Here is a 13,643-nt window from a genome sequence, read left to right on the forward strand (position 1 = left end):
TGCTTAAAGGAGTTTCTGGTCAAATGGCTTCTGAAGTTTCAGGGCAAAAGTGTTCATTAAATTAAATAGTTTTGTGGCCATTAGTTATCACCAAAACTTTGCTTAACCTTGCCTGCATCAGTTTCTGCGAGCCCATTGAGCAATGCTTCACCTGATCCTGTACCCCTCTGGAAACACATTGAAAAATTGATTGGAAAACTACCCAAAGGTCAAAGGGTGGTAAAGATAATGTAAAAAGTTTTTTTTTTAAGCATTTATTTCTTTTTTATGGTGTGGAATCAAAATAAAATGGAAACAAATACTTTTTTAAAGATTAAATATTAGATTTGATAATGTCTTGTCTTCTTTCCATCCAGTAAACTAAACCCTAGACTCGTTTTTACATGGTCAGATAGTTCAGCTTTCAGCTATGCTGATAGAAGCCCCTCATATTTTATACATAGCTCACTTTAAGGTTTTAATACAACAAAGGGAGCCTCAAAACAAGCTTTATTTGCTGTATTGTTGTCAGGGCTGGCTCAGCCCTTCCTTCTCTGAGCTGACCGCTCAGCTGTCGACTAATTGCCAGCTCTTATCTCTCTCCACAGTTAACCAGCTGTTGTTGATATGCTCGTCAGTCCCTCCTACTTAAAGATCTGCAGCTCACTTCATTCCTGCCTTCGTCTTGGTCACATCACAAGAAACCATCTCCTGCGTTCCTGTTTAAAGACTGGCTTTGCTGACATCTCTTCTGGCTCCTTATCCTGCTTGCTGTTCCTCTACTTGGATCCCTGACTTCTGGCCTGGCTGATTACCCGATCTGGTTACTGAACTCTGGCTTGGCTTATTACCCGATCCGGTTACTGGACTCTGGCTATGCTTTGACTACGCGTACTCTATTTACCTTTTGTTTAAATTAATAAACAAGTGTGATTTTACTGTACTTCTGTCTTGGTCTGGTTCATGGTTTCTGACAATTGTATGTTTACCTATTCCATAGTTTTGGGAAAGCTTTTTCATTTATTAAAAGGTAGTTCTACAATAAGTACGAAACAGATATAAAATAACTATTTATCTATAAACTTTCAAAATAACAAGAACAAAACTTTCAAACAAACAAAAAATTTTTTATATATATAATTTTTTTTGTTTGTTTGAAAGTTTTGTTCTTGTTATTTTGAAAAATATTTACATAAATGTGAGGGGTGCACTCACTTTTGTGAGATACTGTGTGTATGTGTGTGTATATATATATATATATATATATATATATATACACACACACATACACACAGTATCTCACAAAAGTGAGTGCACCCCTCACATTTATGTAAATATTTTATTCTATCTTTTCATGTGACAACACTGAAGAAATGACACTTTGTTACAATGTAAAGTAGTGAGTGTACAGATTGTATAACTTAAAATAACTCAACACTCAGCCATTAATGTCTAAACCACTGGCAACAAACATGAGTACACCCCTAAGTGAAAATGTCCAAATTGGGCCCAAAGTGTCAATATTTTGTGTGGCCACCATTATTTTCCAGCACTGTCTTGGAGGTGTGTTTGGGGTCCTTATGTTGGAATACTGCGGCCAAGTCTCCGAAGGGAGGGATCATGCTCTGCTTCAGTATGTCACATTACAAGTTGGCATTTATGGTTCCCTCAATGAACTGTAACTCCCCAGTGCCAGCAGCACTCATGCAGCCCCACTTGTCTTTGTACTCCTCACCTGGTTGCCACCACACACGCTTGACACCATCTGAATCAAGTAAGTTTATCTTGATCTCATCAGACCCCACAGGACATGGTTCTGGTAATCCATGTCCTTAGTCTGCTTGTTTTCAGCAAACTGCAGGTTTTCTTGTGCATCATCTTTAGAAGAGGCTTCCTTCTGGGATGGCAGCAGTGCAGACCAACTTGATGCAGCGCGCGGTGTATGGTCTGAGCACTGACAGACTGACCCCCTCACCCCTTCAACCTCTGCAGCAATGCTGGCAGCACTCATACGTCTATTTCCCAAAGACAACCTCTGGATATGACGCTGAGCATGTGCACTCAACTTATTTGGTCGACCATGGTGAGGCCTGTTCTGAGTGGAACCTGTCCTGTTAAACTGCTGTATGGTCTTGGCCACTGGCTGCAGCTCAGTTTCAGGGTCTTGGCAGTCTTCTTATAGCCTAGGCCATCTTTATGTAGAGCAACAATTGTTTTTTTCAGATTCTCAGAGAGTTCTTTGCCATGAGGTGCCATGTTGAACTTCCAGTGACCAGTATGAGAGAGTGAGAATGATAACACCAAATTTAACACACCTGCTTCCCATTCACACCTGGGACCTTGTAACACTAACGAGTCACATGACACCGAGGAGGGAAAATAGCTAATTGGGCCCAATTTGGACATTTCCACTTAGGGGTTTACTCACTTTTGTTGCCGGCGGTTTAGACATTAATGGCTGTGTGTTGAGTTATTTTGAGGGGAAAGCAAATTTACAAGCTATACACTCACTACTTTACATTGTAGCAAAGTGTAATTTCTTCAGTGTTGTCACATGAAAAGACATAATAAAATATTGCGCTTTACATACACATTGTACATTCACATCAGTCCCTACCCCCCAAGGATCTTGCAATCTAAGATCCCTAATTAAAATTCATACATACACGGGCCAATTTAGACAGGATCCAATTAACCTAACAGCATGTCTTTGGAGTATGGGAGGAAACCAAAGTACCCAGAGGAAACCCACGCAGGCACAGGGAGAACATGCAAACTCCAGGCAGGTAGTGTCGTGGTCGGTATTTGAACCAGCGACCCTTTTGCTGCCAGGTGAAACTGCTAACCACTACACCACTGTGCCGAGAAACAGACAGGAGACATGTGACATTTAACAGGCAGCAGCTGAAATCAATCAGTACGCTAATACTATTGTCTAGAAATCTTTGCAACTGAGCTGAAGTCAGCATGTTCACTGAATTTATCATAATTTGACTTATATATAATCTGTTTGTACTGTCTAAGTCCTTCCTAAAGTGTTTTTGCCTTACTTCCTGTGTGATTAGGTACCATGGCAGGAAGCAAAGATGGATATCTTAACCCACTCCCATCTATCCAGCACTTACAGAGAGAAACAGACAAAGCTGCGAACCCTAACATATGGGACCAGTCAGTTCAGGCTGCCAGAGCCTGGAAAGTGTTAAGCTGGCCATAGATGGTTTGAATTGAAATTCGAACCATGTATGCATTGGGTACAACCAGCCTGTCAGATTTTTCACGTCATTAATGCCATGGGCTATACCCTCTATCAATAATCACTGTGAATTCTTCTTTCCCACTGGGTGAACACAATAGCTCCATGGGATTGATTCCCCCATCAAGACTGATGGGTTGCAGGAAAAATAGTCAGACCATTTATGGCCAGCTTTAGCCATTATGTAAGACTGCTTTAAAGCTTTGCAACCTTTTACTACATAAGGCTTCTGGTGTTCGTGACCAGCATAAAAAAACTCTTTTACTTTAAGAGACTGCTAATTTATTAATTAAATTTACTATACTTTTATTGTAACTTAAATACAAATTAATACTGACATTTATTGGATAATAATTAAAATAAAGCTATAGTTTATGCAAGTGATGTAAAAAAGGTACATTTATATCTATTCCACAGCTCCAGTGGAAATGCATCCAATCAGTCTGATATCCTTTACTGCTATAATGAAATTACCAAGCTTTACAAATTACATCACTCTCTAAATTGCCCATACTCTATTGTGCTATTTGTTAAAGATACTTACTTTTCTGGTACATTTTTTTTATTGAAACATATGAGAAGCAAGAACAACTGTAATGATCCCACGCAGGGGATATAAGCAGTAAGCATAACATGGTACAACTTAATAATACACATTGGAAACGTATTAGAAAGGTAGAAAGAACTGTTGAACATCAACAACCCTCTGGCCAAGGCTGGGGTTCAACATAGGGTGACTGAGCTTAACTGCTCAGGGGTTGGGGTGTGGAGTAGCCCACAAAAATTTCAGAGAAACAAAACTTGGATCGGGTCATACGAGCAAGCAAAAAACAAAAATGAGAAAATAAAATAATTTTTAAAAAAGGGAGGACAGATGGCAAAGGAGGGACACAAGAGATGAGAAGGAAAGATGGAAAAGGAAAATAAGGTGCAGAATAGGTAGAAAAGAGGTTGAAAAGAGGTTCTGCCAGGTCGGGGGGGGGGGGGGGGGCAGAGGAGGTCAGTTAGCGAGGCCTAGGCTGGTCGGATGCAAAGTAGGAAGAGTGTAGGACCACCACGGGCCCCCATACAAAGATATACTTACTTTTCAGTGTTTTTCTTTTCTTTTATTCTCTATTAAAGATAGAAATACTTTTGTTATAATTCATTATTTTTTAATGCTTACAACAAAAAATATTAGCCTAGCATGTGAATATATGAAGCCCTGGAAAAATGTACCCCCTTAATGACCAGGGCATTTTTTGCGATACGGCACTGCTTCGCTTTAACTGACAATTGCGAGGTCATGCGATGCTGTACACAAACAAAATTGATGTCCTTTATTTCCCACACCTCTGCAATTTTTATTTTTTGCGCTATAAACAAAAAAGACCGATGATTTTGAAAAAAAAAAACAATATTTTTCACTTTTTGCTATAATATGTATTCTTCTACATATTTTTGGTAAAAAAAAGACAATCGAAATAAGCGTATATTGCTTGGTTTGCGCAAAATGTATAGCGTCTACAAAATAGGGGATATATTTATGGCATTTTAATTATTAATTTATTTTTACTAGTAATGGCGATTACTAGTATTACTGATCAGTGATTTTTAGCGGGACTGTGAAATTGAGGCAGACAGATTGTACACTTTTGACACTTTTTTAGGACCAGTGACATTATTACAGTGATTAGAGCTAAAAATAGCCACTGATCACTGTATAAATGGCATTGGCAGGGAAGGGGTTAACACTAGGGGGCGATTAAGTTCTCCCTAGGGATGTGTTTCTAACTGTGGGGGCCGTGTACTGACAGAGAGTACAGAGAGATTGCTGTTCCTGATCACTAGGAACAGACAATCTCTCTCTACTCCCCTAACTGAACGGGGATCTGTTTGTTTACATTGACAGATCCCCATTCTGGCTCTCTGTGTAGTGATCATGCTGTATAACTGCGGCGGCTGGTCGTCAAGAGGTTAAATGGATTTTGAGATGATTGAGTATTTGCTGTTTATAATGTGCACATGCATTACAATATTATTGCTGATTAGAAACACCTGTTGGAGGCATACACATTGTCATAAGACTAATGTGGCAGTGCAGGAAAATATTATTAGAAAGCTATAAAAATGGTCAGCATTTTTCCGCTGGGATTCAAGAACTTGCCTTATTTGCATGTAAGCACCATTATGCAGGATCATGCATAAGTTTGATTAGCTTTTGTTCAGCAGAAAAAAAATGTCTTATACAAATAGTATGTGACTGATAAAAAAAAAGAGAGGTGTGCATTTTATTGATTAAATAAGTCACTGTGCTACAGTGTTTTTTGAAAGGCTATTTACATCCACAATTGATACATCAGTTTTCTTGCTCACTGGCAAGCAAAATCATGATCTCTTGATATTTTTCATTATCATCACTAATACGGCCTTGTAGGACCAGACAGAAGCAAAGATCTGTGGAAAACAGCTCCTTTTGGAGAAATGTGAATAAGTTGTTGGCACAAAACCACCAGTATCTACACAAATCTGAAATGTCCATAAATATATTATACATTAATTAAAAGTATTACATTGAAAGTGATTTCAATATCAGTTCCAATTATATCTATTAAAAATATGTGATTGCAAAAGTGTGTCACTCTCTTTATGAGTGTATATAAATAATTTCAAACTAATTAGAAAGCCACTAAATGAAAAATACATGTTATAGATAAGAGCTTTAGTAAAAAGTCTCATGTATAAATAGATTGATATTTTTCAACAATTTGCTGTTCAGTATTAGCATTAAAAAATGATGGCGATTGAAGTCACCCTTAGCACTGGATAATATAAAACAGTGTATACATTATTCATTAGTCAAAAAATGCCATGTTTTCAATAAAAATTGTATATTACTTTTTTTTCCCATCACCGACCTAAGTAAATGCAGGTAAAAGTTAAAATTAAAGCTCACCTTTTGTAACATGTTAAATGTCACACCTGTATCTAGGGTGTAACATTTAACATGCTACTGTGCAGCAGCCAACTTACCCTCAACCCCCCCACTTCCCCCATGACAGCAGGCAGGGGTTCCTCTCCCTGCATTCACTATAAAAAGTTAAAAATAGCATGGCTGTGTAGGGCACAGCTGCGCCATTCATTCACAGCAATCTTTGAATAAATAAACTGCAATTCCCATCCGCCATCTCTGCAGATGGCTTGTAGTTTTCAAAAAACTACGAAAGTGCTGATGAGCGCCCTCGTAGTTCAGTAACTGTCTGCATGCATAAGTGGTACAGCCAGACAGATACACTGAGTGTCTGCAGGAGCCTGACATTGCATTGGATCAAGGGGGTAAAGCTTTGCAGACCTTTTTACATGCAAAATCATGTGCACTTTTTTTTTTTTTAAGGTAAATTTAGCATTTAAATGCCTATTTTTTACTGCATTTATTTTTCATATATATTTTTTTTAATTCACTTGAAATCTGCCCTTGAACTTGCTAGAAAAAAATTCCTCCCTCCATGCACATCATAGCCATTTCCTCTAGAATTGTTTAATTACTTTCAGTGCTGGCCAAGCCCCCCCACCCCTTCCTTTACCTCCCTATCTAAACTTTTATAAAGCTGTAAGGGGAGGAGTGAAGAGGAATACTATAGAGTGACAGCTTTTGAGTTTGCTGAGGCTGTTAACATCACATCCAAGATGGAGTGCGAAGGATTAGTCTTTGGAGGTGTACACAAGGGATGCCTTTTCAGGTAAAGGATATAAATGCAATATGTGAAATATAAAATAATCTTATGGGAAGATTTTTCTTGAAATAAATGGTCTGGAAACAGGGTCCCTTTAGTTTTTTCATCTTTGTTCTGGGAGACCAGTATTTAATGCTTCTCATACACAAGCAAAGTTATGTTATGTGGGCATTAGTAATATTGGCATCTGACAGTACAAGCTGGCTCTATCTTTTTTCTGGATTTATTCATAGTGTGTTGTGTTTATTCAATATAGCAAAACTAGTGTGGTTTGACATATATGATATTGCTGCCTATATGTAAACATACTTAATCAAAAAATGTGTTTAAATAAATTTGCAAATAGTATGAAAGGAACCTCTGTCAATTGCTTGATTCGGCTTCCCCATTTGTAAGATCTTTCCTTACTTCCTGTCTATTGGACAGGTGCCAGACAGAACAGGAAAAAAAGGAAACATCTTCCTGGTTCCTATTTAATTAAAAGACATCAAACAGAACAGGGAGTGAATGGAAATCACCCCACCTGGGACAGAAGCAGCATTGAAAGCTATACATTACTATAAAATATGCTATAAAACTATATTAGGGACAGTTTCAGTCACTTCCTGTCCAGGTTACACATATTCAACTGGATAGGAGGGAATGAAAATTCTGCTTTGTGGGATTACAGAAAGCAGTTACAATCTGACACACAAATCTCATTGAGGACATGGAGAGAACCTAACATTTTGTTAAACATGAAGAATAATTGCCCTCTTTTAAGAGATGTTAAATAACCTACATATATTAAATAGCGCTAAATAAAAACACAAACTAGTCATGCTAGATTCGTGCATAGCTCAATATACTGTAGATAAAATATGGATAACAATGGCAAAATTACAATACAGTTCTAACAGCTGAATCATTCAAAACTTAAAGCTTCACATAGTTCCTTATTGTGTATCAAATTCTCACCTGCTGAACAATATCCAAATGTTCTTGAGAGCTACTGAAATTTTTCCCAATTTCAAATATACAAAATGTTTCCTGTTGACATGCATCGACCCAGTTCTGGTATTCTGTGGTCTGAGGTATTCGATCCATAAAGATTCGGAATGCTTCCCATACTGCTTCTTGACAGACTGTAATTGTAAAATATATTTATTGCAAAGAGAGAATTTTACAAAGAGAGAATTGTTAGACTGTGCTTTTTCTGGAAATGCATGTATTGTCAATGTTCATTTTAAAAATTATCTTAATCATTCATTTGCAGTACATTTATACTGCTAATTTTGTAGTTTTACAATTTTCTAAAGTACTTATTTGGCCACGTGTTGTGATTTAATGTATTGTTTATTGCTAGCATTTTGAAACAGCTTGTTATATAATCTGAAATGTAGCTGTAGAATATTAGTTTGTTATTATAAGTTAGATAAAAATACATAATGCATCCGGAAACATGAAAGCTCTAACCTACAAAAACATTGTTTCATTCTGTGTAAAACAAATAAACCAGAAAATTCACAGCATTCTCTAAAAAGTCCTATGGCACTGGTAGAATAAAATAAATTGAACAGGGAAAGCATTGGGAAACATCAGTGCAGCCCAATGTAACCTCCATGTTTTAAATTACATGAATCCTTTAGCCAGGAGTGACCTATTAAAATGGCGGTGCATAGACTTTTCAGTTTATAACTGTCAAAAACATTTGGTTGATGTTGCCTCTCTAAAAATGGGTCATGGATTTTACTGCTAAAAAAAAAACATCCTACAATATGCTAAACTTTCACCCTATCCTTCTCCAAATCCTACCCTCTATCTTTATTTTATTGTATTTTCTGTAACTTAGCACATTTGATTTATTTATGCAGTGTATTGCCATGGATGAATAACTAAATCAAAATGAATAAATGTTTTAGTAGCATGCGGTTTTGTCATGGACATCATTTGCCTCCAACTTAAATACAGAGACTTGTGTCTCACGTGGCTGGTTTGCTTCTTTGACCTCTGATGCAACTTACCAACCCTTTTATGCAGTCATGCGTACCATCATGCAATCCAGCAGTGAATTGGCTGTGCTGCATTGAAGAGAGAAAATAGTTGCAGACATGCCACCTGGAACATTCTATGACTCAACCATAATCTAAAATATTTGACAGCTTAAAATCTATATTCCATTTCAATTGGAGCCTTCAGCTCTCAATCATGGAGAAAAACAAGTGAATGTTATGTATCCCAGTTCTTCAGTATGAGCAGATCCTGGGTGTTTTTTTTGCTGGAGCCCTGAGTAGAGTTATGCCAGACCTTTTGGGATCCATGGTTGGTTAAGAAAATGGAGACGGAAAACATGAATGCATTTTTATGTTATTTTATGAAAAAATTGTTTGTCTCTAGTGCTAGATGTTAAGGGTAAAGTACAGATGACAATTAAGGCTGTTCTACAGGATCCCATTTTCATTTATATGTCCTTCTTCTCAATTCTCAGATCATTGTTACTCTAATAAAAGGTCCTCTGCACTTGTATACATTGATAACTTGAAGTTCATACAGCACATGAAGATTATCTTTTAATAGAATAGTTGCATTTTTTATTGCTGCTAAGCTGCATAAAAAGCTAAGCTCCAGGAACACAACTAACTGCGCAATGATTTTCTTTTGACCTACTATGTGATATGAACATTTCTGCCAAAATATAGCCAGTTCCTGAGCTTCTCTGCAAGGTACACTCAGCTAAGCAAAGCATTATCTTTATAAACGGTATGCACTAAATATGTTTAGATTTATATGGGGTGTTGTTTAGGGTATCCTGTTTAATATTTCATGTTTTACAAGCAATAGGTCCCTCTTACTCAGGCTGCTGGGTCCAGATAATGTCTCACTTTGAATCATTGCCAAATTTCTGGGTGGTTTACTGGCTAATTGACTGGTGGTCTAAGTCTGATATCCCATACAAAAAATCAATGGCTCACTTCATGTTGACATTTTAGGTGACATTGACCCTTTCAGCACACAGCTTGTCCAGTGCTACTACGCCAGTTGCCTAACAACCAGGGATGTGGGAAAAAAGATAAGGACTGGGATTGCTTTGTGCTACTACATTCAACACAGGCGTGGACTGAACACATGTATACACTATAAAACTTCCAAGCTGACTTGAATTATTAGGACATGTTGTTGCTGGCCTTGAAATCCAGCAACTGCTAATAGTATAGCTAATATTTAAATTATGCAAATGTTGACGTACCCCCCCCCCCCCCCACACTTGGCTCTTTGGGATACCACCTCTCCTTTAGTTTTATTTTTTATGGTAATTCAATCCTCGGAGTCACTCCTCGGGGGTGTACTTATTGTAATATTTTAACTACTTAACCACTGTAACTGACAAGAACATTTTCATAACACGCAATGGGTCTCAAGCATGTAATAACATTCCAGATAACAGAAGTGAAAATCACTGTCAGGTGGAGTGTTACAATGTGTGGTTTGAGATCCAGTCATGCTGCATAGGAATTACTAATATTTTATCATTCTAATATTTTCTTTAAACGAAGGATAATTCGCCACTTCAAGACTCTCTTTTTTCATCCTTTATGCTAAACAAGAACACTGCTTAACTGTTTGAGATATAATCTGGCTTGGTAGTGGTAGTTTTATTCAGGAATCTGCAAGGGTCTGATTTTAAAATTAATTCATATGACCTTCTTTAGCTAAGAGGTACATTACATCAATTGAGAGAATTTATCTACCATTTTGTAAAAGCCTGCAAATACAGCTTCTGAGAACAAATTTTGGTGCTGGCCTACTGGGAATTCTTTTTTTGTATGTACAAGATTTTGGGACAGAACATGTAAATATAATGAATAATATAAACCAAATGCAAAAAGACAATGGGGGTGATTTACTAAAACTGTATCACTCAGAATCTGGTGCAGCTGTGTATGGCAGCCAACCAGCTTCTAACTTCAGCTTGTACAATTAAGCTGTGACAATAAAAGCTGGAAGCTGATTGGTTTCCATGCAGAGCTGCACCAGATTTTGCATGCTCCAGTTTTAGTAAATTTCTCCCTATGTATCAAGTATTAGGTATGGTATAAAGTTATGCCCGATACATGAAACATCCAGCTAAGCAGGTAGTTTATTTTATTGTATAGCTGTTTATTATTGGCCAAATAAAGAACATTTTAGGAAACTACATTTAGTGAGAACTGTATAAGGGGGTTGGCACAAGGAGAGCTTTATAGGTTAGTGTTAAAATTTGAGAAATTGAAAGTCAGTGGAAGTACTATCAAACAGGAGCAATACCTTACAAGTGAGACTAGAGATGAACAAATCAAGCAGCAGAGTTCATAATGGTTTGGTGCTTTCTGTCTTTCGGCGGTTTAAGTGGGGATGTTACAAACCTCAAACCAGGATATGAGAACATTCAGTAGCAATTCTGCATATATATCAGACATGTTTTAAGGCAGAGACAACAGAAAATATTTGGTGAATGAACACAAGGTTTGAATGTGTAAGTGGAATCAAATAGAATGGCAAATGAGTCATCATGGGGAGCTAGAGTTGTTGCGGTGTTATCTACAGTAATCCATTTCAGTCAGGGAATTAGATTATGATGGTGGTAAAATTACAAGTTCTGGCTGATCCATGTTAAAGTGGATGCAAACCCTCACATATACCCAGTGAAGTGAACAGCCTCAGATGATACTCAGAGATGAAACAAATCCTCCTACATAGGTATTACTTGTTTATCTACTGACAGGTGAGTGTAAACGCTGCGCACAAAGGGGGAAAACCCTGGCAATAAAGTGAAACTGGCCACAACACTGAGTGATATCTCATCAAGAAGGCAATAGGGGAATCTCTGTGTCCGAACAATATATACAGATAATGCAGTATCTGAGCATGAGCAAAAAAGACAGTAAAACAGTCTATAACAGTCTATAACAAGTCCATAGTGCAGCACTGGAGGCAGCCAGTGTAGAGGAGCTAGAAGAGAACTCTGTGGACAAATGGGGAAAGAAGACACAGGGCCTCTAAGTGCAGTATGTATGTAAGCAGTTTGATCATAAGAAGTCAGCTACTCACAGGAAAGTTTAAAAACAGTGCATTGTATAACATGGTTGTCCTGCTCTATAGATCCAAGAGAGCAGTCCCGCTGTGCCTGCGTCTCTGGATGTCCAGCTGGTGGCTTGTACAGGTGGCATCCAGCACTGGCACCTCGGTCCAGGCAGAGGAGAACGCTGGAGGCTCGGGGATGATGTCACTTCCAAGTATGAAGCGGAGGAGGAAGCTTCACATTCGAAGAATGCATGCTCCTTCTTCAGGCCATTAGGTGAGCCATCTTGAGTGTGGTATATGTGTGCTGGGACTCAGAAGTCCATGCCCAGGCACAGAAGCCACTAAAGGGGCATCCTAACCAATGTGTTAAGTATACAAGGTGCGGGTCTACATTAATATATTATCAGGACAACCATGTCATACAATGCGCTGCTTGTAAGTTTTCCTGTGAATAGTTGACCTCTTATGATTGAACTGGTTCAATACATACTGCACTTAAAGGCGCTGTGTCTTCTCTCCCCATTTACTTCTTTATCTGTAGTCTCCCCTTCTCTATACCTTTTCAATAGTACAGATTATGTAATAAATCTTTCTTCATCTATCAGCAGTACAGAGAAGAGGTCGGAGAGACTGAAATTTAACTGTGTGAGAGCTGATTGGAGGAAACAAACACACCCCTGCCACACAGCAGAACTGTGTTGTGAATAGGCACATTTTGTTCTGAGCTCTTCCACCCCCCACTTCCATCAAACATTCCATAAAAAATTCCGTCACAGTACGAGTCACTTCTCAGAAGTGACTCATGCTGATAACAGAGAAACGAAGCACCAGAGAGAAATTACACTTAGAGCTTTGATGAGGGATAAGTAAACACTGCAGATAAATGTGCTTTACTCAAATTCCATGACTCAGGTTTACAACCACTTTAGGTTTAAAGAGGGAGGGACATGAGAAAAAGGATAGAAGATTGACAGTCAGAGACACAGAATAATAGGAAAATAAGACCAGCTGTCAGACATATTTGCCTAAAAGTGATACTGAAATCCAAATGAGTTAATCAGCTGGAAAAAACATGGGTATAAAAGAAAAGGGCAATATGGCTAAAAGCATCTTGTGGTCAACAACAGGCAGTTCAGTGTGGTATTTGTGATATAAAACCTGCATTATATCACTGTTATCCCACTTTTCATAATGTGGGTGATTAGACTTAGCATGAGTTGAGTGTGGAAATTGGTGTACTTGCCTAAAAAGCAGAAAACCCTAGGATTCTCAAAACAGAAGAGATGTGAGGTTAAATGGACAACCCTGCTCAGATGGCTAATATTGTTTGTTTAGCCACTGCTTTGGAATTTGATAAAGTAGAAATGCTGAGATCAGTTTCTAGTCTTGTAATGTTTAGAAATTCCTGCTGATGTAAAATTTTACCAGTTTTATCACAGATCATGTACTTTCAGCTGATTTTTTATAGGGCATGTTTCTGCTTACTCTCTCATTTTGATTGTGTACATCCAAACAATATTTAGTTATCTGAGCAGTATTTACAGTACTTGGTAGGCAAGATAGATTTAGGAATGTCCCCATGCTTTCTTTCAGTATTTTCTTTTGACTGTTTTTTTAAACATATGCAAAAAGCTATTGCCTGAGCTGATTTACATTCC

General features: G+C 37.9%; 1 protein-coding gene across 2 annotated transcripts in view; it reads right to left on the reverse strand.

Annotated features, from left to right (window-relative positions):
* The window catches only part of IMPG1 (interphotoreceptor matrix proteoglycan 1), a 439,262-nt gene that overhangs the window by 325,525 nt on the left and 100,094 nt on the right, over positions 1 to 13,643 (reverse strand). For both annotated transcript variants that reach the window (XM_073626835.1, XM_073626834.1), the window contains exons 3-4: positions 7,903 to 8,069; positions 4,317 to 4,345 (exon numbers count right to left, since the gene is read on the reverse strand). In XM_073626835.1, coding sequence (XP_073482936.1) covers positions 4,317 to 4,345; positions 7,903 to 8,069 — 196 coding nt within the window. The remainder of the gene's footprint in view (positions 1 to 4,316; positions 4,346 to 7,902; positions 8,070 to 13,643) is intronic.

This window comes from Aquarana catesbeiana, linkage group LG04, assembly GCF_042186555.1.
Source record: "Aquarana catesbeiana isolate 2022-GZ linkage group LG04, ASM4218655v1, whole genome shotgun sequence".
NCBI lineage: Eukaryota > Metazoa > Chordata > Amphibia > Anura > Ranidae > Aquarana > Aquarana catesbeiana.